We start from the raw sequence: 25300 nt of genomic DNA, 5'->3' as shown, positions 1-25300 counted from the left end.
CCTTCCTCCGTGAAGCAATGGCAGACAATCATTCGCGCCCTTTTCCCTGGATGCCCTGGCATGCCATAGCATGCGCAACATGGACCTGTTTTGCCTTTTGTCAGTCACGGTATGTGTATGGATGCGCTGACAGAGGTGGTATTGCAGCGCTACACAGCAGCATTCATTGCCTGCAAGGTAGCAGAGACAGTTCCAGTCATTCTGTACTGTTTGCTGTGCCATTGTAATTGGTATGAGATACGTAATCAGTCGTTCTGTACCGTCTGCTGCTTCATGGGTGCTCTGCGACCTCGCTGAGGTCAGTCGGGAGCGCAAAGACAAAAATGTTGTATCTAAAAACAGAGTCAGTCCTGCCTAGAAATGGGCAAGTTGACTAAAAACCAGTGTATCAGAACCAAGAAGCACAGCCTCCTTGTACAATCCCACAGAATTGATGAGCTGCATGCCTTCTAGGGGTGTCCTGCAACAATCCATCTGTTGCTCCTCTCCCCCAACCTTCTGACTACTGTTGCAAGGTCCCCAATTTGTGTGATGAAGTATAAAGAATGCAGGAATAAAAACACTGACTTTTTAGTGAGGTAAAATGAAGGGAGGCAGCCCGCAGCTGAGATAGTCCAGGCAGTACAGAATCTTTTCTTTAAACATGAAAGGTGGGACTGATGGGTTCAGCCCCCAGCTGCTATGAGAGACGGGTTCCAACCATTCTGTACCATCTGCTGGGACTAACCAGAGTCATTCCTATTTTTACCCGGCCCCTAGCCGACCTCCCTGAGGCCAGCCAGGAGCACTCACGGCTGATAACGAGGATGGCTACCAGTCCTACTGCACTGTACCGTCTGCCACCGGAAGGGAGGGGAGAGGATGCTGCTGTGCATGCCCCAGCACGTGTCTACCAGCAGCATCCAGTAGACATACGGTACACTGAAAAAAGTCAAGAAACATATTTTCCCCTTTTCTTCACGGGGGGGAGGGAAGTAAATGCGAGATATACCCCGAACCACCCCGGACAATGTGTTGATCTACAGGCATTGAGCTCACCAGAATGCAAATGCTTTTCGGAGACTGCGAGGACAGTGGGATAGCGGATTCCTCGTCCCTCTCCTTCCTCCATGAGTGTCCATTTGACTCTTTGGCTTTCATTATGCTTGTCAACACAGCTGTGCTGTGGACTCTGTATCATACGATTTTTTCAAATGCTTTGGCATCATCTTCTGTAACGGACCTCGATAGAACAGATTGTCTCCCCATACAGTGATCAGATCCAGTATCTCCGTACGATCCATGCGACGCTTTTGGATTTGGACTGCATCGCCACCCGTGCTGTCAGACCTCCACGCTGGCAAACAGGAAAGCAATTCAAAATTCGCGGGGCTTTTCCTGTCTACCAGGCCAGTGCATCCGATTCAAGCTTGCTTCCAGAGCGGTCACAGTGGTGCACTGCGGGATACCGCCCGGAGCATACCATCGATTACGGCCATCAACGTCTCTGTTGATAAACCAATTTCCACGCTTACTTCCTCTTGTCGGCGGAGGAGTAAGAAACAGAGTTTAAAGAGCCTTTATATCGATTAAAAAGGCTCTCTTGTGTGGACGGTGCAGCGTTAAATCAGTTTAACACTGCTAAAATCAGTATAAATGCGTAGTGTAGACCAGGCCTTAGCTAATAAACCTTTAGTTAGTTTACTAGTGTTGTCTGGTGTAAGATCTGGAGTACCAATTGATTTGGGTAAGTGACTGGTCTCTTGAGACTGGGAGAAACATGATGTGGTATAATTTTTGGCTTAAGTTTTTTTATCACAAAGTCCAGTTTCTCTGAATGGCAAGATAGGATGGACAGTCTAAGGGGACTGTCTGTGACTCCATGGCAAGAATGGTATAGTGATCCAAGAGTTCACATTTGGTCCCGGCTTGATGAAATCTGATAGAACACATCACCAGTTTGGGGTATGTGCTCTGTTTCTGAAAATCTGCCCTGAGATAGGAACTCACAGCTGTGAGCCATTTCAGTCAGTGTAACAATATTAACTGTTGTTAATCACCAAATGTTTAGACCTGTATGTGAGGACAGCACAGAGGAGCTAAACATGAAAGGGGACAAGGACTAAACACTAGTAAACAGAGAATAGTGAGATTTATTTTGATTTATGATTCCTTTATTAACTGGCCTTTCTTAAGACAGCTCTTTAAATAGTTTCTTCTAAAGTAAATGATTGAAATATTTTTTTTCAATTTCATACAATTTAGTTAAGATTGCTTACCTTGTCCATCTATAAACTCACTGGTTATTAATAATTAGCCAACATGATTCACATGTTCTTAAACAATTTTTTTGCTTACCCATAAATAGCCTTATTATCTATGAAATACTAAGACTGGATTCTCAATAATTTTGGGAAATAAGACCTTGGTTTCGATTTACCAAGAAAGAAGTGCCCCACCAAAAGCAGGCTCACTCTCAAAGGTGTAATCCACGTGAAAAGCTCTCCACAGAGCAGCACAGAAAAGAGATTGTAACCAAAGAAAAAGACGGTTACTCACTGTTGTAACTGTTGTTCTTCGAGATGTGTTGCTCATATCCATTCCAATTAGGTGTGCGCGCGCCGTGTGCACGTTCGTTGGAAGAATTTTCTACCCTAGCAACACCCGACGGGTCGGCTGGGCGCCCCCTGGGGTGGCGCTGTTATGGCACCGAATATATACCCCTGCCAACCCATCCGCTCCTCAGTTCCTTCTTGCCGGCTACTCCGATAGTGGGGAAGGAGGGCGGGTCTTGGAATGGATATGAGCAACACATCTCGAAGAACAACAGTTACAACGGTGAGTAACCGTCTTTTCTTCTTCTAGTGCTTGCTCATATCCATTCCAATTAGGTGAATCCCAAGCCTTACCTAGGCAGTGGGGTCGGAGTGAGAAACCGCTGACTGCAGAACCGCTAAGCCAAAGGCTGCATCATCTCTGGATTGCTGGACCAGGGCGTAATGGGAAGTAAAGGTGTGCACTGAAGACCATGTAGCTGCTCGACATATCTCTTGAGTGGGTACTCGAGCTATGAAGGTGGCTGAGGAGGCCTGGGCCCTGGTCGAATGAGCGGTGACATGGCCTGGGGAGGCGCAGGCCAAATCATAGCACGCTAGGATACAGGCTGTTATCCAGGAAGATATGCGCTGGGAAGAGACTGCCTGACCTTTCATGTCGTCTGCCACTGCCATAAAAAGCTGGGGCGTTTTGCAGAAGGGCCTCGTACACTCAATGTAGAAGGCGAGCGCAGCTGCTGCTCCCTGCAGGATGTATGTGGTTTGGGGAAGAACACCGGAAGAAATATGTCCTGATTAATATGGAAGGCAGAGACCACCTTAGGGAGGAAGGCTGGATGCGGGCGCAGCTGCACCTTGTCTTTGTGGAACACCGTGTATGGAGGGTCCACCATGAGGGCTCGAAGGTCCAATACTCGCCGAGCCGATGTAATGGCTACAAGGAAGGCTGTCTTCTAGGATAAATATAAGAGCGAGCAAGTTGCCAGGAGGTTCGAAGGGCAGAGACATGAGCCTCGAAGAGAACTAAATTGAGGTCCATGAGGGGGGGGTCGAACGAGGGGAAAAAGGCGCTCCAGGCCTTTAAGGAACCTGGATACGACAGGGTGGGAGAAGACCGAGGAACCCCCCTCTCCAGGGTGGAACGTGGAGATCGCTGCTAAGTGTACTCACAGAGATGAAATTGCAAGACCTTGCTGCTTGAGATGCCAGAGGTATTCCAGATAGAAGGATGGAAACCTCCGTAGGAGCAACATCCTGTGCTTGACACCAGCAGGAAAACCGCTTCCACTTAGCTAAGTAAGTTGATCTGGTAGAGGGTTTCCTGCTGCCCAGGAGCACCTCCTGCACTGGGGCCGAGCAGTGTAATTCAAGGGGGTTAGCCATGAGGAGCCACGCTGTCAGGTGGAGGGACTGCAGGTCGGGTGGAGAAGCCTGCCGTGGTCCTGAGAGATTAGATCCTGATGGAGGGGCAAGGGAGATCGGGTTGGCCACGGAGTGGTCCAGCAACGTGGTGTACCAGTGCTGCGGGGCCAGCAAGGGGCGATCAGAATCAGTCACGTCCCTGTCTGTGCGAAGTTTGACTAGCACCCTGTGCACCATCGGAAAGGGGGGAAAGGCATACAGGAGATGGTTCGCCCAGGAGATCAGGAAGCGTCCGATATCGAACCCGGGGCGAGACCCGGAAGGAGCAGAACCTCTGACACTTCGGTTGCTGCGGGAAGCGAAGAGGTCCATGTGGGGAAAGCCCCACTTTCGGAAGATGCAGTAAACCACGTCGGGCGGAGCGACCACTCGTGGGTCAGGAAGGACCTGCTGAGGTGGTCCGCCAGCGTGTTCCGGACCCCGGAAGGAAGGACGCTGTGAGGTCGATGGAGTGGGCTATACAAAAGTCCCACATAGGATCGCCTCCTGACAAAGGTGGGGAGATCGAGACCTCCTTGCTTGTTTATATAATGCATTGCTGTTGTATTGTCATGGGTGAGTACTCGAACACAACAGCCCTGCAGATGATGTCGGAAGGCCTGGCAGGCGAGGCGGACTGCCCGCAGCTCCCGACGTTGATATGCAACACCAGTTCCCCCGGCCTGACCAGAGGCCTTGCGTGCGACGATCGCCCAGATGTGCACCCCAGCCAAGGGAAGATGCGTCTGTCGTCAGAGATGCCGTGGGCTGCCTCGGATGGAATAGCATGCCCGCGCACACCAGGGAAGGATTGAGCCACCAGTTGAGGGAGCTCAAAAACGCCCTAGGGAATGGTGATGACCAGATCTATGGAATCTCTGCTTGGGCGATAAACAGAGGCAAGCCAACTTTGAAGGGGGCGCATGCGGAGTTTGGCGTGTTTGGTCACAAACGTGCACGCAGCCATGTGGCCGAGGAGACTGAGGCAGGTGCGTGCCGAGGTCATTGGAACATGAACGTCCTGCAGGTTCTTGACAGCCGCGACTATTGTCTGAAATCGGGCAGTGGAAGGCATCGGCAGGCAGTTGCCAGCGTGGAGTCTAGAACTGCCCAATGAACTCTATTCTTTGAGTGGGGTCTAGAGTGGATTTGTCCACATTGATCATCAGGCCCAAAGACTGGAAGAGGTTCCTTGATGATGGCAACATGCCTGGAAACTTGGGCCTTGGAGGTCCCGCGAATCAGCCAGTCGTCGAGACAGGGAAAGACCCGAACGTTCTGACGACGGAGGGAGGCGGTGACCACTGCCATGCACTTCATGAAGACGTGCGGGGTGGTGGAGAGGCCGAATGGCAGGACTGTGAACTGAAAATGTTGGTCGCGTGCCGTGAAGCATAGATACCGTCTGTGGGGAGGGTAAATAGAGATGTGAAAATAAGCGTCCTTCAGGTCGAGAGCAGCGTACCAGTCTCCGGGATCCAAGGACGGGATGATCGTCCCCAGTGACACCATGTGGAACTTCAACTTCTTTAGAAGGACGTTGAGGATGCGCAGATCTAGGATGGGTCGAAGGCCTCCTTTTGCCTTGGGGATCAGAAAATAATGGGAGTAGAATCCCCTGCCCCTGAATTCCTCCGGAACCTCTTCTATCGCCCCGATGGAGAGGAGCGTAAGCACCTCCTGCCAGAGGATCTGCTCGTGAGAGGGGTCCCTGAAGAGGGATGGGCAGGGTGGGTGGGAAAGAGGGGACGAAATAAACTGGAGGTGGTATCCAGATTCCACCGTGTGTAAGACCCAACGGTCGGAGGTCAATTGAGCCCACGCAGGGAGGAAGGAGGAAAGGCGGTTGGAGAACAAAAGAGGATCCTGGATGAGAACTGGTGCTCTGCTCTCGGGCGCACCTTGAAAAGTTCGATTTCGGGCCCGCTGATGGCTTGGCAGGACCGTTATTGTTGCCCCCTTGGAAACCCGGTTGATGCCTTCGGTTCCCACGACCACGCCTCCTGTTATAGTCTAGGCGAGGCCTGGGAGGGGGATATGGGCGCTGGATTGGGCCCGGAAGGATCTCCGCTGCGTTTGCGGAGTGTGCATTCTGAGGGACCGCATAATAACTATTCTCTTTTAGACTCTGGGGTCTCGGGTCCGTTTTCTCGGAGAAAAGCCCCTGGCCTTCAAAGGGAAGGTCCTGAACCGTGTGTTGAAGCTCAGGGGGTAGACCCGAGACTTGTAACCACGATATTCGACGCATCGTAATGCCAGAGGCTACTGTTCTGGCCGCTGAGTCCGCCGCATCGAGAGAGGCCTGGAGGGATGTGCGAGCTACCTTTTTTCCCTCCTCGATGAAAGTTTGGAACTCCGGCCGGGAGTCCTGCGGGATGAGCTCAGCAAATTTCCCGACCGACTGCCAAGTGTTATAATTGTATCGGCTGAGCAACGCCTGTTGACTGGCCACCCGTAGTTGGAGGCCCCCGACGGAGTAGACCTTACGGCCCAACAGGTCCATGCGCTTAGCATCCCGTGATTTTGGTGCTGGGGCCTGCTGGCCATGGCGCTCCCGCTCGTTGACCTACTGAACGACCAGAGAGCATGGAGCCGGATGGGTGTACAGGTATTCGTACCCTTTGGAGGGTACCATGTATCCGCTCCACGCCCCTGGCCGTAGGTGGAATCGACGCCGGGGACTGCCAGATCGTGTCCGCCCTGGCTTGGATGGTGCGGATGAACGGCAAGGCTACCCGAGTAGGAGTGCCTGCCGAAAGAATATCAATAACGGGGTCCTCGACCTCCAGGACCTCCTCCACCGGGAGGTTGATATTCAAAGCGACCCGCCGGAGAAGGTCCTGGTGGGCGCGGTGGTCAATCGGAGGTGGCCCCGATGTCGAAGAACCAGCTACTGCCTCGTCCGGAGAGGAGGACGACGACAGGCCAGAAAGGACCGTGTCCTGCAGGGCGTCCTGATCCTGAGGAGCCTCAGGGTCCGGGAACACCAGAGGGTCCTGAGGTACAGCCGAGACCTCTGTGTCCTCTGGAGGGGGGCGGCTCACTGTTGCTTCAGGCGCACGGTGCTCCGATGGGGCGGAACGAGATGCCCCCGTGTTATCGCCCTGAGCCTGGTGGTACGCCCACGGTGTCCAAAACGACCACTGAGGTGCCTGTTCGACGCCGTGGGTACCATGCCTGGGACGGCCCTGTAGTTCGGAGTCCCCATAGACAGTGCTGTCAGCATGCGAGGACTCAGAAGGGTGCCGCGAAGGCCAAGGCAGGGCTGAAAGGCCGTGTGGAGGCGCTGCAGGTCCAGGGTGCCAAGAGTCGTGTCCCCCCGGAGAGCGGTACCGAGCAGCGTAACGGTGCCGAGACGTGGACCGGGACCTGCGACCAGCGCGGTGCCGGGAGGTCGACCGGGAACGCGAAGCTCGATGTCGCGAGTGACTGCGATGGGAGCGGTACCGGGAAGCTGGCCAATGACTGGAGTACCGGTCCGGCGAGCGAGACCTGGAGTGGTACCGCGAGTACGACCGGTACCGAGAAGGCGATCGGTACCGGGACTGCGAGCGGTGCCGGGAGTGGGACCGACGGCGAGATCGGGAGCGGCGTCGGGACCTGGATCTCGAATGGCGTCTGCCCCCGGTGTCAACAGAAGGTGGCCGGACTAATGTAGGCTTCCCCACTGACGCGATGACTCGCACCGGCGGCGCCGGGGGTTGGGGTAGGGTAGGCTCAGTGAGCGCAATGAGGTCCCTTGCCATTGAAAAAGTTTCTGGCGTGGTAGGGACGTGGAGCTCTACCTCGGCACGCGCCAGGGAGCTGTCACGCACCGGACTCAACGGCTCTTGCACAGCCGGAATCAACGGTGCTGACACTGCCGGTGCCGCGGTCGGTGCCAGTGCCGGGCGACTCGGCTTAGGCTGAGGCTCCAACTGCAGTTCAGGTATCGGGGCCGCAGGAGCTTTGGTCTTCTTGGCACGCGGGGAGAGAGAGCGGTGCCGAGATGGTTTCTGCACCGCTGACGGCTGGTTCCGCGTCTTGTCGGTAACGGCGCCCTCTGGTGCTGAAGAGGTACTTCTCCCCGGCGCGGACGATGCGGGCGGTGCCGGTCCCGGGGCCGGGGTCGGAGGAGCAAGGGCCGCTTCCATTAGGAGCTGCTGCAGGCGAAAGTCCCGCTCCTTCTTCGTCCGCGACTTAAAAGATTTGCAAATTCGGCACTTGTCCGATAGGTGGGATTCCCCCAGACACTTCAGGCAAGAGTCATGGGGGTCTCCCGTTGGCATCGGCCGGCAGCAGGCCGAGCAGGGTTTGAAGCCCGGTGAACCAGGCATGAGCCTGGGCGCCGGGAGAGGGGAGGGTTTAAGCCCCGACCCTCTAAGATAATTACACAAACTATGCTAACGAACTACTACTAAAAGTACAGACTACAAATTATAACTAAGAACTATTTACAGAAAAGTATTAGAACAGGTGAATCGCTAGGAAAGTGGAGAAAGGCTAAGCCGCGCTCCACTGTTCCAACGACCGACACGGGCGGTAAGAAGGAACTGAGGAGCGGACGGGTCGGCAGGGGTATATATTCGGTGCCATAACGGCGCCACGCCAGGGGCCGCTCAGCCGACCGGCCGGGTGTTGCTAGGGTAGAAAATTCTTTCGACGAACGTGCACGCGGCGCACGCACACCTAATTGGAATGGATATGAGCAAGCACTCGAAGAAGAACTAGTCATTTGTGTTCTGTTATTTATGTTGTTTAATGTTTATTTTTCTTTCTTTAATATAATATTAACAAAATAGTCAAAATGGTGATTATTTTATTTGCTTTCAATCACAGTATCCCCTAAACACTAAGGATGGGGTGGAGATTAAAGATTATCTAGGCATGGCCCAACACGTAAGCAAATACTTTCCCTCAGTTTTTAATGAGGCTAATGAAGAGCTTGGGGTAGTGGCAGGGTAGCTAATGGTAACAAGGATATGGAGATAAAAATTACCACATCCGAGATGAAAGTCAAACTCAAACCATTTAATGGGACTAAATCAGGGAGCCTGGATAATCTCCATCCAAGAATATTAAAGGAACTGGCACATGAAATTGGAAGCCTAAGAGCAAGGATTTTTAAGGAATCAATAACCTCGGGGGTTGTACCCTATGACTGAAGAATTGCCAATATAGTTTCTATGCCTAGAAAGGGGAAAAAAGTGATCCAGGAAACTACAGGCCTGTTAGTTTGACCTCTGTTGTATAAAAGATCTTGGAACAAAGTTTGAAAGAGAAAATAGTGAACAGTAATTGAAATAAATACAACATGGTTTTACAAAAGGTAGATCACGCCAGACCACCTGATTTCCTTCTTTGAGAAGATAACTGATTTTTTTAGACAAAGGAAATGCAGTAGACCTCATCTACCTGGATTTCAGTAATGTAACTGATACACCTTCACATGGGAAATTATTAGTTATATTGGAAAAGATGAGGATTAATATAACAATTGAAAGGTAGATAAGGAATTAATTAAAGGGGAGACTACAATGGGTCATATTGAAAGGTGAATTGTCAGGCTGGAGAGAGGTTCCTAGTGGAATTCCTCAAGAACCACTCTTGGGGCCAATCTTATTTAACACTGTCATTAATAACCTTGGCACAAAAAGTGTGAGTGTGCTAATAAAATTTGCGGATGACATAAAGTTGAGGGGTATAGCCAATAAGGAGGAGAACCAGAATATCATACAAGAAGAACTGGATGATCTTGCAAACTGGACTAATAGAAATGGGATGAAATTTAATAATACAAAGTGCAAGGTCATGCATTTAGGGACGAACAAGATTTTTGTCTATAAGCTAGGAACTTATCAGTTGGAAGCAACAGGAGAGGAGAAAGACCTGGGTGTATTGGTTGATCACAGGATGACTATGGTCCATCAATGTGATTCAGGAAAAAGCCTAATGCTGTCCTAGGATACATCAGGCAAGGTATTTCAGTAGAGACAGGGAAGTGCTAGTAACCTTATACAGGCACTGGTGAGACCTCATCTGGAATACCATGTACAATTCTGGTCTCCCATGTTTAAGAAAGATTAATTCAAAGTGGAAAAGGCGCAGAGAAGGGCTACTAGGAATGGAAAAACTAACTTATGAGAGGAGACTCAAAGAACATGGCTGTTTAGCCTAACCAAAAGAAGGATGAGGTGAAATATGATTCCTCTCTATAAATACATAAGAGGGATAAATACCAAGGAAGGAGAGTGTGACACTACACCCCATATTCTTCATAGAGATATGGTTATGATATGATTATGGCATAACTAAGATGTATTTTATGCAAGGTGGATCATATGAGATATCATTGGAAAGGATATGATTTCCTGAATATGATTAACCTATTTGTATGTATGGATCATTTTTGCATCTCAAGTTAGGAATATTGTCTATGCATCTATTACAAATGTGTTTACCCCTGGGGAACACCCACTAGACAGAATGAAATCAGTCTGGATAGCCGGTTGGGAAGGGCCATTAGGGAAAACAATAGGTCATTGAAGATGCTAATTTCCCACCAGGAAGTCTTCCTGGGGACGCTACAAACAGCCTCAAAGTTATGGCTGCAGGGACATGTGACCAAGTAACCTGGTACTGGACTCCATGATAATATTAGTATTTTTCCACTGACTGGGGGTGGAAATCACACTGGGAGACAAAGGATTTCCGCCATATGTAAAAATGATTTAAGGCAGGGGATTGACATCATCATGGTTCATTCTTCATTGACTCACTGCCCAAGAAACACTTGTGGGAAACACCTGAGAAGTAGTAGTCTGGACTAGGGGAGAAGGACTGAGCCCAGGCAAGAGGATTGTCTCGACTGTTAAAGGAATATCTGGAGTTTTAAGCTGCAAGCCAGTGTAGCTCGGCTTCATGAATCTCTGCAATCTACCTAAAACAACATTTAGGGTAAGAATTTGCTACTTATAACCTGTTTCTTTAGTATACTAAGCTTAAATTGCATATTTGTTTTATTTTCTAGGTAATCTGCTTTGATCTGTTTGCTATTCCTTACAATCACTTAAAAACCTATCTCTTGTAGTTAATAAACTTGTTTTGTTTTTTCTAAAACCAATGTGTGTGGAAATCATACATTGGGGCAGAATGCTATATATATCCCTCTCCACATTGAGGGAAGGGGGCGAATTTCATGAGTTTATACTGTACAGTTCTCTATGTAACGCAAGACAGTACAATTGTGGGTTTACCCTCTAGAGGGGTGTGTGCTCTTGAGTACTGGGCAATTCCTTAGCTGAGTTGTCCCATATCTGAAGCCTGGGAAAGGCCTTGACAAGCTGCATAGCAGCGCAGTTTAAAGGGAACCCAGGCTAGTGGGTCAGGCGGGCTCAGTGGTACCTCAGTTCCAAGTGGCACCCTGGGGAGGAGTGGGGGAGAAACCCATCACAGAGAGGAGTTATTTAAGTTAAGCACTAATGTATAAACAAGAACAAATGGCTATAAATTGGCCATCAACAACTTCAGGCTTGAAATTAAGGGAAAGTTTCTAACTATCAGAGGAGTGAAGTTCTTGTAAAGCCTTCCAAGGGAAGCAGTGGGGCAAAAAACCTAACTAGCTTCAAGAATGAACTTGATTAGTTCATGGAGGGAATGGTATGAAGGGACTGCCTACGATGGCATGTGGCCCATCGGCATCTGCCAGTAGCAAAAATCCCCAGTGGCTGGAGACGGGATACTAGATGGGGAGGCTCTCAGGTACTACAGAAAATTCTTTCCCAGTTATCTGCCTGGTGGGCCATGCCCACATGCTCAGGGTCTAACTGATTACCACATTTGGGGTCGGGAAGGAATTTCCCCCCATCAGATTGGCAGAGACTCTAGGGGGGGTTCGCCTTCCTTTGCAGCATGGGACACAGGTTACTTGCAGGTTTAAACTAATGTAAATGGTGAATTCTCTGCAACTTGAAGTCTCTATTTTGAGGACTTCAGTAACTTAACCAGATGTTAAGAGTTTATTTCAGTCTATTGTTTCTCTAGACTAAATATTTTGAGCATTTTTTTGAGGTGGGGGGGAATTACTTGACATTCAAGACAATTTAAATTACTCTTTGTACCCCCACAGCTAGCATTCAATGGCAAATAAATGGCAAAGGTGTGTTCTTAAAATGATCTTCTTATGGAAGATACAGCATAGTTAGTTACAGGGAGAGCAGTGATTTTATAAACTCTGTTGCACATGACAGTCATAAGAAAGCAAGTTTTAATTAATTGAGATATTTGACTGAGGAGTCTCATATTTCCAAAGACTGGCAAGGCTAAATACTGAAGAATATTTAGTATCAGGCTAAATACTGAAGAATAGGCTAGGTCTCAGACTAGCAAGTTCTATCCAAAGGCTGATATGGAAAAATGAGTATGTTTTGAAAGAGTTCTCAAATTTAAATTTAGAATGCCACTAAAATGTTAACTTTGGGAAATAACACTGCAGAGTTTTACACATTTCTAGTGCTCCCATCACAGTGGTATCTAGATGCCAAGTTCTTTTTCTACCTTCCATTCAATATGGTATTTGTACAAGTCTTCCTCTGAGGGAATAACCATATCTTTGGTTAAAGATGTCACTGCAGCATTATTTTTTTTCATTAGAAGCTCATTTATCTCTCAAGCCTGGAAAGCTTCTCTCTCTCAAGGGGGATAGTGGCGTACAGAGCAGCTGCTGCCCCATCTTCCCCACTCCATCTCACCAGTTCCTGATTGTACAGAAGGCCATCCAATGTCTGTGAGAACAGGGGGAATCTGCAACAGTTTTACCTCTTCCCTGTCTTCAGCGTTAAGAGGTTTCTCAGGAGCATGGTGCTACCCTCCACTCTGTATAGCTGAGTCACTCTCAACTACCTTTCAAAGTTCAGCTATGACAAATATTTAATTACCTTTGACTTTTTACAGACTCGTTTGTTGCATTTAAAATATTTTAAAGTCGTCAATATAAACAAAGATAATATTTTCACAGAACTGAATTTAATAAAAAGCTATTTAGCACTCACTCAGGAAAAAAGTTCTCTTTTTGGATTTTTTGCTTCACTAACTTCTTATCAGTGAATTTATTTGCATAACAGAAAAAATGTCAGACAACTAATTTATGCAAATAAATGGATCAATAATGCAACTTCAATACTGCAGCTTACAAAATAAGAACAAAAAGTTGTTAGGCTACAATCACAAGCATGCCTAAGAACATAAAAGAAAAGTGAAGAGAAAGAAAGTCTTGTTTGTTATGTTAATATTTGCAACTTAATGATGCAGATAAAAGAATATTTTGCTACATTGCTGAATACAACAATTGGATATTTCAAAATCCTGCATAGACACCATGGCCACAAAATGTGAAGTCTTATGTTTTGAAGCAGTTTTACCAGTTCTCATAACCTTAAATACTGCAAGACTTGCAATGAAATTATCTTAAAAGCTTCAGCTCCTGGAGTTGTACACTTAAATGAAAATCTCAGCTCTCATCTACAACAAAAAGAAGGCAAACAAAAAACCCAAGATTTATTATTAGTAAAATCTCATGATTTTTGAATTGCTTGATGTTAGCAACAACGTAAATTTATAAAAGTTCACTAAAATTTGCAAATACACCAGTTGATCTAAGATGTCTGTGATAAGGTAGTGTTTCTGCAGTTATTGTGCTTATATAAACATGCTAAGGTTCTAAGAGTTGCATTAGTTCATATCTATAACAAGTTTTCCTTAGTCTACAATAATCTTTGGCATTAAATGCTTTGCTAAAATATAGTGATTTTTTTAAAACTGTGAGACAAGATGCTTCCTACTACAAAGCATGTTCCCAAAAGGGTGAATAATTGAACCTTCTAACTTGATAACATACTATTCCTCTGTCATTTTCAATACAACAGAAATGGCAAGTCCCGGAAGCTTTCAAAAATAAGCAAGCATAAAGAAACAAACCAGAGTAGCGGAATACAATACCATACATCAGGGGTTGGCAACCTTTTAGAAATGGTGTGTCGAGTCTTCATTTATTCACTCTAATTTAAGGTTTCGCGTGCCAGTAATACATTTTAACCTTTTTAGAAAGTCTCTTTCTATAAGTCCATAATATATAACTAAACTATTGTTGTATGTAAAGTAAATAAAGTTTCAAAATATTTAAGAAGCTTCATTTAAAATTAATTTAAAATGCAGCGCCTCCCTGACTGGTGGCCAGGACATGGGCAGTGTGAGTGCCACTGAAAATCAGCTCACGTGCCGCCTTTGGCACGCATGCCATAGGTTGCCTACCCCTGTTATACATGCAGTAAAGTAAGACCACTAGGGAAATTTATCACAGAAGGCTTCAGAAAATAATCACAGACCAACATGCATGCCAGTGATAGATACTATCCCAATACCAAATCAAATATCTTTGCAACAAATAATATGTACCTTTTAACAGTCATAATCCATCACTGCATATCATGCTGACCAATACGGTCTCATTGTTTAGCTGGGCTCTCTTGTCTGTCTATATCCATCTGTTGTCTCCTGTATCAAACTTAGGTTGTAAGCTCCTTAGGGTAGGGACAGTCTTTTTGTTCTGTTTGTACAGCACCTAGCACAAGGGGGTCTTGGTCCATGTTTAGGGCTTCTAACTGCTACAATAATACAAATAATAATTATCATCATTTTGCTATTGACATTATGCCCCAAAGTAATTAAGGATGTTACTTAGCTGCCAACACCTCTGTGAGACAGACAAGTTTTATTTCCCCCATTTTATAGGTGTGCAAACTTAGACTGCGGAATTAAATGACTTGCCCAAAGGGAATCAGTGTCAGATGTTATTACATTTAATGACTTCCTGATTTGGAGCCACATGATCATTCCACTAGACCAGGAGTGGGCAAACTTTTTTGCCTGAGGGCCTCATCGGGTTCCAAAACTGTATTGTCAGGGGCTGGGGGGTTGATAGGGGTTGGGGCAGTCAGAGGACGTGGGGGGTTGCATGGAGGTGGGGTGTCCTGGGAGGGGGTGGTCAGGCAACAATGAGCAGGTGGGGTGGACGGGTCAGGGTTCTGTGGGGGGCAGCAGGGGGGCAGTCGGGGCAAGGGTCCTGGGAGGGCAGTCAGGAATGAGAGGAGGGGTTGGATGGGGGGCAGTCGGTACAGGGAGCGGGGACAGATGGTGGATGGGGCAGGGGTTCTGCAGGGGCGTCGGGGTGAGAAGCAGGGAAAGGGTTGATAGGGGGCAGAGGCCGGGCCATGCCGAGGCAGTGTGACAGATTGGGGTTCGATTGGGCACTGCGGGAGGCGGGATGGCTACTAGGTTGTGACTAACTGCAACTGGACATAACCGATAGCGACGGTCTGCGAAGTGTCAGGAGACTCCTCTGTGCGAGCATGAAGAAGTGTGTGTACTCGCTGTTATTTTGGGTACGAGGAAAGTTCTGAGTGCCAAGGTGCGAGTCCGGCATACCTAGGGGTGGCGCGCTGCAGAGCTGGTTGATGAGGAGAGGATGAGCACTCAGCCAGTAGTGCCCCTCTAATGCAGAGAGATAAAGAATGCTCGCAGAAGATATAAATTATGGTGCACTACCCTGTTAATTCGGATCATTGATTTTGTAATGACGTACCTTTATTACGATGCAGCTTATTGTGTATCCTACAGCCGTCTATGGTTTCGCTAATATAGGTTATTGGGCATAGATATCGTGGGTGTAAGTTTGACACACATGTGCTTCTATTGTTGGTGAGGACATGATAATTATCAGACGCTCCAGCAGATAACGTCAGAATCTACGAGCCACACGCTCGCATGATTCCAAGAGCTGTCCGTAGGCTCTGAGGTAGCCACGCGCGATGGAGCACTAGGAAAGCCAGAGACTGAGAGCGACTCTCGCCACGGGACAACGAGACGCCGGAGGGGCTCATTGCTCTTCTAAATTTGTACGCTAGCCGTTAGCAGTCAGCGATGATATGTCTGGCGGCCCTAGATCTCGATGGATGCCCCCATTGGGAAGGCACTGTGGCTGCCGCTATGGCTCGCGCGGATACGCTGGAGAGTCATAAGTATTATGAGAGCGTTGTTCACAGAGGATAACGATCAGTACTTCAGATCGCTCGCTCAGCTGCGAACGTCGTGCACTACGCCCACTCATCGCCGTACACACCAACTTAAGAATATATCAACAGATCTCCGCACAGATGGTCTGGCCACTAGCCAGCCCCCTATGGCCACACGTCTACTAGAAACAGGACCTTACTAAATGCTAGCTCGTATCTGCCTCACCACGTACTTCTTGCAGAGCATATGATAAGATGTAAGGACAACTGGACGTTCACAGATAGTAGTTTGACTGGTAGCAGAGATTCGCTGCGCTATGAGAATAACATTTATCGACGATCATTATAGTCTAAGTCGCAGTTTATATATCTGCTACACTAATATGTTACGTTACGCCTCACAGATGCGTCAGATATTATTCTGAGACGCTTCTTTATAACACTTCTTCCAGCGCTGTAGACTGACTATAGAATCTGGTCTAATTTGAAGGTTGATAGGTATGTTGTTTCAGAGAGAACAGACACACATTCTATTGACCTGAGAAGGTGATCTTTAGGATGAGTGTATGGGTTTGGGCCAGCCAAGTATATAATGTAATACAATATTGGAGTGTCAGTTGTGGGTTTCACTAATCACATGGCATATTGGCACCTTACTACTGACTTCTGATGAACGAATGGAGCATATGAGAGAATGCCTGCAGTGGCCTCAGCCACGTGAGTGGATACAGGATTTTCGAGATGAAGGGGTAGATATAGTCTTCATTCGCTAGCGGTTCATGAATTCATATTCTCTGATTTGAGCAAGACTAGAGAATGGAGGGCGACAAGGCGTGAATATACATGAGGAAACATTATCGAGGAAAAGAAGTCATACCTATGGCCATTCTCTAGAGGCGTTACACGACTATGTTCTGTTAGTGTATATTTTGTGAGTGATTTATTTATATTGTACTTACATATTGTATCACACTAATGAAGATATACATATTAACCATAGTGTCGAGAGTTATTTGATCATATTATATTTAGTTCGACTAAGGTACACGATTTAAACTTACTCGTGGTGTACATTACTCAAAAGCACGAGATTTATACGTTAATGGCTAGAAGATAGCAACATTTTCACAATGATATTCTTTCTCTACGGCTAGGCAAATCGAGACATATTCACTGGACTCGCACTGAGTGACCTCATCTTCCCAAGGGAAACAAGTCTGAGATAGGAAAGAGCTGCGCTGAATGAGCTATTCATGAGTTTTCGCAATTATATATAAATATGTGTGGTTTGAGATGAGTTAGCACCTTTACCGACGAATCAGAGCGCTGATATAGAGGTACCATGTTCTATAACGCTCCAACTAGAGGCATCTTCACTGAGCACTGCGTGTGCGCCTGCTATCATGCGCTTAGAAAACCAGGAGACATGCAGCAAAGCCCGATTACACTAATGCACCAGTGTAATTGTAGTGATAAGACATTCTAGGGCACTCGCCCAAGGGTAATCAGAAACGAGAATCAGTTAGTCAGATTAGCCAGCCAGGATTACAGGACAAAACTTGCCCACTAGGCATCGCGCAGGGATCACCAGCGAGTTATAAAGGCCTCATCATATGTCACCATGAGTTTCCTCGATAGGAGACAACAGTACAAGTGCGATGGTGGAGGGTCTCTCCATGGCCAGAGGAGAGATTACACTCACTACCAATTATTACACTACACTGACTATAGAGCAACGTACATCAAAGTGAGAGCGTCAGCCACTGAACCGCCTATAGTAGCCTGCTTGTTCGTATAAAAGGGCTAACAAGACTAGAATTCCAGCTTCAAAAAGAAGCGCAAGAGAAGGACAGTGCCAGAGAGAGATGAACACAGAAGACTAGACAGTCCGAAGTATCGGACAATGACGAGGAGATCGAAGTAGAGTACGCGCCACATAATCCACCATGTGGGAGGACTGAGAGAAGAATAACATGCATTAAGTACAGACATGGAGCAGGAGAGGAGACATGTTCTTGGTGGTAGAGTCGCCATCTAGGAAGAGGGTGTGGGTCACGTGGCCAATGCGCGCCAAAAAGGATGAAAGTCACGCACCACGCGGAATCTCGCTAGAGCTATGGTAGACACGTGTCACATGTGAACCACATGGATTGGTCACTACATTAGGTATGTCAGGTCCTCACGCCGAATCTTACTATCTAAGAGTGCGCTTTCTAAAGGCGAGTCATTGGAAATCGAGAGTAGACGCGCACGAGTCTCCCTCTCGGAGGTCTCTTCACTCTCTACGACTCTCACACCCAACACGAGTACATATATAAGGACGCTGAATAGGACGCACATGAGGACTCGATGGTTCTTACCAAGAGTGGGACAGATTACTGACTGGCGTTGTTATTTACATCCTGTGAGAACCCAAGGAGAGTATGAACATCTGTAGCTCATGAGGCAGATTCAGCAACTAAGCCAAGGCACCTCACCACTTATTCTCTCAAAAAATAAATAAGAACCACACACACTTGTCAGTACGTGTTTTCTATTGAAATTATTTACAGGATACTAGTGAAACACACATCTAGCTTGGATATATCCCGTATACATGGGAGGGGGTGGATAGGGGTGGGGGCCTAGCTGTTTGGGGAGGCTCAGCCTTCCCTACTCAGGGTATAGTGTATTAAATTGCTCCCCGTAGGAATGTGCTACTTACAGAGCACTAGGACTGGCAGTTGTAAGTAGTACACTGTAAGTAGCACATTCCTATGGGGAGCAATTTAATACACTACATACGGCAGTTCTCACAGCCACACTGCCCAGCAGAAACTTCCAGCCCCGCCACCCAGAGCACTGGAGAAACAGAGAGCTGAGGCTGCAGGGAAGGAGCCGGGGGCTAGCCTCCCCAGCTGAGAGCTCAAGAGCCGGCCAAGATGGTCCCATGGGCCGGATGTGGCCAGCGGGCCATAGTCTGCCCATGTCTGCACTAGACCATGCTGCCTTTCAATTATTGCACCAGTTATTTAAACCTAGTTCTCCAAAACACTGATTATCTGAAATTATAAAACATCTGCTTAACACCAGAATTTCATTTTTCAAAATTTGACTGTTCTCAAAAGTCACTTGGATAAGGAAGGATTTACCTGCAAAAATATATATTATATATATATATATATATATACACACACACACATACATACACATATAAATTTAGAGCACAAGTTTTCCCTTTGTAGAAACAATGTAGACAAGACAATCAAAGTTACCAAAAAAACCAAAAAACAGTACTGTTGAGTCCACAAAACAAAAATCTGTTCACAGGCAGTGATCAAACTAGAATTAAAATAAAACAAGATCCTCATGAAAGTAATACATCACCAAAAGCAGATCAGTGTTATTTGAATTGCAGTAGCATCTGGAGGCTCCAATCAAGCTTTGGGGCTCCGGTATATTATGCACTATACACACACAATCAGCGCTTAAAGGACCCTGAAAAAAAGTGTGTGGAGTGTCTCATTACCCACACATCTACCCATGCTCCCTGCCTAGCAATTAATGGCACCCCAAAAATCAATCCTGCCCTTTACAGTCCACCATCAGTTCTGCACTTGAAACCCATATTAATATTACCCCTATCAGTTCTGCCTAAAATATGAAGAGAGCAAGTAAAACTAGACCTGAAAAATAGGCACTGATTGATGAGACAGATAAGAAAGCTGAGGAATTAAGACATCATCATAGAGTATGCAGGGAAATTCAGTAGAAAAAAACACAGTAATTCATGCATCAAAAATCTCAGACAACTAAAATGTTACTACTGTTCTCCACAAGAAAGGTGACAACATCTAACTGCAGACTAGTGATTCAGTAGCAAAGGACTTGAGAAAAATAACTCTGAGCACAACAAAAATTACATTAGCGTGTAGGAAATAATATTAAAATATTGTTCATTTTGTTTTAAGAGACTAAGGTATGTTGTAATGTGAGGATTCAGACAGGACTCTCGCTTTCAGGTGCTTTTTGTTATTATCAAATATTTATATTATTGCAGCATCTAAATACCTCAGACAGGATTGGACCCCTATTGTGCTAGTAATGTGTACAAACACATTACTACTATAAGGACCAAGAACTACTCACTTTAATAAAGTTAAGCATCCATATATGTGTTTGCTGGATCAGAGCCCTAAGATGATAAGTTGACAATAGGAAAGATAGAGCAAGTGGGATACAATCATAATATAAAATATACTTTTACATATATATATAAACATAAAAATGGAATTTCTTAAATTATTATGAACAGACAAAGCATCAACTTTCTCCATCTGGAACTCAACCCAGTTCTCACTAAATCGATTAATTTTTCATAGGTATCAGTGCCTATGCACAAGGCCCAGCGTGGAAGAAGGTACATAGACCTCGGAATGAAAAGCTGACATCACTGGCAAAGAAGAATAGGTGGGGATGGGGTGGTGGGGGGGAGAATATGATATAATAGATAAGAATATTGGAGACAAAAATACATCATAGTGTGACAGAGAGGATACCACTTCTGCTACAGGCTGGGTGCCATTCCAGGTCCTTTTTTCCCACTTTAGCCCACCCAGCATAAGAGGGGAAAATGTCTTCCATGGGATCAAGTGACAAAAGTTTCCACTGGATAAACATATATACCCCAGACAGTTTTATTACAATAAGAAATCATTTCATAAAAAGCTTATCAAGTATAGATGAAAGCTACTTAAACAATATAAGGACTACAATTAGATAGACATACAAACATCTTTGCAAGGCAAAAAAAGTATGTCCCTGGAACAGCTGGGCAGGTCACAGAGAAAGGAGAAAAGCAAGTCAAGAAGAGTCCAAGGCCAGGTTGAAAAGCAACTAGCAAAATGAAAGATATGACAATGAGGCTCTTTCTTACCCTTTACTCAGACAGTGTTCCAATAATGACATATTGTTGGAAACATGATCTTTAATCAGGAAAGGAAGAAAAAAAATTGCCATCATGCAGAAAAGAAACTAGTGATTATTATGATATAATGACCTAAAACACTTACCGGGTATAACTACAAACTAGAGCTCTGATCCCTATTCTCTTGTACTTCCATTGGAATCAACAGGACTACTCATATAATTGCATTAGTAAACATTGAAAGATCAGACCTTTAATAATTAGAACATTCAAAATAATAAAAATAAGCCATAGCTAAAATTTATTACCAAAAGTACAGCAGATGGCCAAAAATGCAGGCCTACAAATACTGCCAAGCAGACCAGACCAAAAAAAAAAATTGGGAACTAAAAAACATACTGAAAATTTTGAAAACAAGCATGGACTCAGAGAGCACTAAAGATAGCTGACAGATAAATTGTGAGGAAGCTAGCAGCTGGCTCTCCAATTACTGAGTATTGTACAAAAGTATATATTCAAATCAAAATCCTTCAGAACACTTATCCCCTCAAAGTTGACATCTGTAGTAGAGTCAAAAGAGATCTGGGTTTGAAACAATTATAATTTAAAACAATTAAGCAACAGTATCTAGACACTTTCGGGAACTGGAAGAGGAGGGTAAAATGAGAAAAAAGAGCATACTTAAATATTAAAATGATCTGTTACATACTATTTTCTTAGGACTGTGAGATTGATCTCTCAAACAGTCCCCTTCTTTATACTGCCGAGAAGCATGCAATAAACTCAAACAGCTCTGTTCCATGTCTGCATAATCATTGCTCTTGCTGTAGAGTGAATATGAAGTTAGTCACTGATGGCTCTCTTTAATACCAACACTCAGCTCAGTGAACCTTGCAAAACCAATTACAAGGCAAAAAAAAATGAAGTACAAGTCATTAATGGAGAGGGCCATCTCAGGAACGTACTCAGCAAATAAACACTTGTAGGTCTATAGGGGTATACTATCCAATGCCAGTTTGTGTAAGTTTAACAACATGATAGGGTAACACATCTATTTTATCTTGCTTCTACTTGTAATCATCCAAACAGTAAGAAGAATAAAACCAAGAAATGTTAGAGACAAAAAACACAAGGTAACAGAAATAGGGGACTAAAATAAAAACTGGACACTGGCAATATGGACAGCAACATCTCACAACAATATTTTAGGTCATACCTGAGTAGATACACGGCTCTTTCAATATCGTTGAGTTCTTCATCAACAGTCAATCTCTCTATTTCTTCTGGTGTCTATCAAGTGTGAAATACAAAATATGATTTTAAAATACATTACTATTTCCCTGTTTTAGTTGTCTTATAACAACCCTTTTTCCCCAACCTCCTGAGATAACTACATGGTTAATAGGAATTTAACCCTTAAAATTTCAAATAAGCCTTCAAATTCAGTCAGATAAATCTTTAGCCAGAAATATGTGAGTGACTAATAAGATTCTGTTCTAACATTTATTCTTATACTATATATTTCATCTATATTTAAATTAACGTAGACGTGTGAAAGTTACTGTAAACATCAACTACCTTTTCTTACATGTTTTTGTTTATACCTAGAAACATTAACTAAACTAAACAGAATTCAAGAATGTTAATTTCACCACAACTGAAAACAATTTTTAAAATAAGGTGCTCCCAGAGCAGCCAGCTATGCACAAATACAAGCCTGAAATAATTCTAACTGGATTTTAAAGCATCATTCTGGTTTTAAAGGCTATACCTTTAAACTCCTGCGCACCGGCCTTTCTATAATAGTAAGTTCCTGCAGGTCTTCTATGTATCCAAATAAATTATTCTGACTAAAATCCATTTTGGAGGAGATGATTAAAGGATGCACGTAATAACTACAGCCCTTGGCAAACCAGGATCCATCCAAGCCTCACGTTGCATTCAGTAGGAGAGGAGAGAGTCCACGCAACATCCCCTTCCACCGATGGACTTGAGTGTCGAGCAGTGACTGCCTCTTGCACATAGGAAGCTGCTGAGCCCACACCACTCAGGAGGGGCCTCAGCAAACACAATGCGGCACCAGCACAACCTACTGCTCCTTCTCTGTGAGCATCACTCGACTCCGAACACAACCTCCTGGAAGGAAACTTTCTCCAGCTGTTTTACTTCCCTTAGTCCCTCCAGCTCTGCAAGCAGCGGCAGACACCAGCATTCCCACCCTTCGCTCCGCGTGCCCTGTTGTAGGTGGAAGGGGGGCGGTTGCTTCGACTTTCTCCCCCACGCAGAAGCGATGCTCTTCTCTTCAGGCGGGGGGGCGGAGCAGGAGGCAAGCTGTGTCGGGGGCGGCGGCCCCTCTCCTCCGGTAGGCAGCAGCCCCTGGGTGTCGCCCCCTCAAGGGTTGAAGGGCGCAGTTGTTTGTGGAGCTTCTGTGTAAAGGGGGTAGATGGGGGCAAGTCCCCTAAAAGGGTAGGTTGGGGGGCAGTTGGCCCTTCTGCCGCAGGCCCCCCAAGAGCGGTGGATGGGGAGCAGTTCCTGCAAGAGGAGGTGTTGGCGGGCGCGGTTAGGCCCCACTCCCCTTGCGCATCCCCGGGTCGTTATCCGCCAGGGTAGGTCACCAGTGAGGGGGATGCGGTGCCATCGCCCCGGGACGGCCCTCGGGCAGGACAGTGGCTTTCCAAGCGCCGGGCTGCGCGCCCTTCTCCGGCGAGGCCCCGGCGAAGCGCAGAGCCGCAGCTCAACAACCGAGAGCAAGGCAGGAGCCGCCCCCAGCACCGCGGAGCTGGTCGCCGGGGCAACGCGCCGCTACAGCAGCCTTCACGGGGCAAAAGAGTTGCCCGAGCACTGCAATATCCGAACGCGCTGGAGGATACGGTGAGGGGCGCCGGCGCCACTGCCCCGCCGAAGGTCACCCCGGAATGCGAGGGCTTGACCTCTAGGAGCGAGGCGACTCCCGCCGGCCAGGAGCGGGGCTCACGCTTGTCTCAGACGGCCCCGTGTCACGGCTCTCCTCACACCCGATGGCAGAGCGCTCGGCTCTCTCACACCCACCCACCCCCAGCCCTGTGTCAGGGCTTTCCTCCATGCCACCCACCCGATGACGGGGCTCTCCTCTATCGCACACCCACACACACCTGTGTCTGGGTTCTTCTCCCTCACCACCCCAGTGTCAGAGCTCTCTCCGCCATTTCACACACACACACCCCGTGTCGGGTCTCTTTCCTCCTTCCGTCCCATCCTCCTTCCCCCCACATATTGTCTAAGCTCTCACCCCCGCCCCCAAGAAAAATGTCAGGGCTCTTTCCTCCTCCACACACACACACACACACACACACACACACAGAGTGTCAGGGCTCTCACCTCCATCATACACCTCACAACCACACACAAATAATGGCAGAGCTCTCCACCATCACACACCCCTATTTCACGGCTCTCCTCCATGTCACCCCTGCCCCATATCCAGTGTCAAAGCTCTCTCCTCCATCTCTCTTTCACATACACACACAGTGAGAGCTCTCCCTTCCATCACACACACACCAGTGTGAGGGCTCTCTTCCCACACATACACTTAAGGCTTGGCTACACTGGAGAGTTGCAGCGCTGGTGAAGGGGTTACAGCGCTGCAACTCACTCTGTGTACACACTTGGAAAGCCCAGCCAACGCTGCAACTCCCTGGCTGCAGCGCTGGCTGTACATCTGGTCTGATTGGGGTGTAGCGATTCCAGCGCTGGTGATGCAGCACTGCTCATCAGGTGTGGACACCAAAAGCACTGTTATTGGCCTCCAGGGTATTAGGAGGTATCCCAGCATACCTTTTCGGCCACTCTGCTCATCTTTTCACACTCCACTGCCCTGGGCTCAGGTGACCCGCCCTTTAAATGCCCTGGGAATTTTAAAAATCTCCTTCCTGTTTGCTCAGCCAGGCGTGGAGTACAATCAATCAATCAATCACTGACCATGCCTCCACGCCCCAAACGAGCCGCAGCATGGAGCAATGGTGAGCTGCAGGACTTCATCAGTGTTTGGGGTGAGGAAGCTGTGCAGTCACAGCTGCTCTCCAGCCATAGAAATTATGATACCTATGGCCAGCTATCAAAGTCCATGCTGGATAGGGGCCATGAACGGGACGCGGTGCAGTGCAGGGTCAAAGTAAAGGAGCTGCGGAGTGCCTATTGCAAAGCCCGTGAGGGAAACCGGCGCTCAGGTGCTGCCCCCACCATCTGCCATTTTTACAACGAGCTGGATAAGATACTTGGGGGTGACCCCACTGCAAATCCGAGGACCACGATGGACAGTTCAGAGCCGGGAAAGGAGATGGGGGAGGCTGTGGAGGAACCAGAGACTGAGGGTACTGGGGTGGTGGAAGATACCCCAGAGTTCCAGGAGGCATGCAGCCAGGAGCTCTTCTCAA

General features: G+C 46.9%; 1 protein-coding gene across 2 annotated transcripts in view; it reads right to left on the bottom strand.

The window, feature by feature from the left end:
• The window catches only part of PPP4R4 (protein phosphatase 4 regulatory subunit 4), a 123359-nt gene extending 100102 nt beyond the window's left edge, over window positions 1-23257 (bottom strand). Inside the window, exons 1-2 of one of the 2 annotated variants that reach the window (XM_075065658.1) lie at window positions 22660-23257; window positions 22105-22178 (exon numbers count right to left, since the gene is read on the bottom strand). In XM_075065658.1, the coding sequence (XP_074921759.1) occupies window positions 22105-22178; window positions 22660-22749 (164 nt within the window). In that variant the 5' untranslated portion in view covers window positions 22750-23257. Of the gene's footprint in view, window positions 1-22104; window positions 22179-22659 lie in introns of those variants that run through there. The other variant, XM_075065659.1, reaches the window with a different exon arrangement.
• Between the last annotated feature and the right edge of the window lie 2043 nt (window positions 23258-25300).

This window comes from Chelonoidis abingdonii, chromosome 4 (assembly GCF_003597395.2).
Source record: "Chelonoidis abingdonii isolate Lonesome George chromosome 4, CheloAbing_2.0, whole genome shotgun sequence".
Lineage (NCBI taxonomy): Eukaryota > Metazoa > Chordata > Testudines > Testudinidae > Chelonoidis > Chelonoidis abingdonii.
Note: the sequence above shows the minus strand (reverse complement) of the source record. Positions and strands in the feature narration are given on the sequence as shown.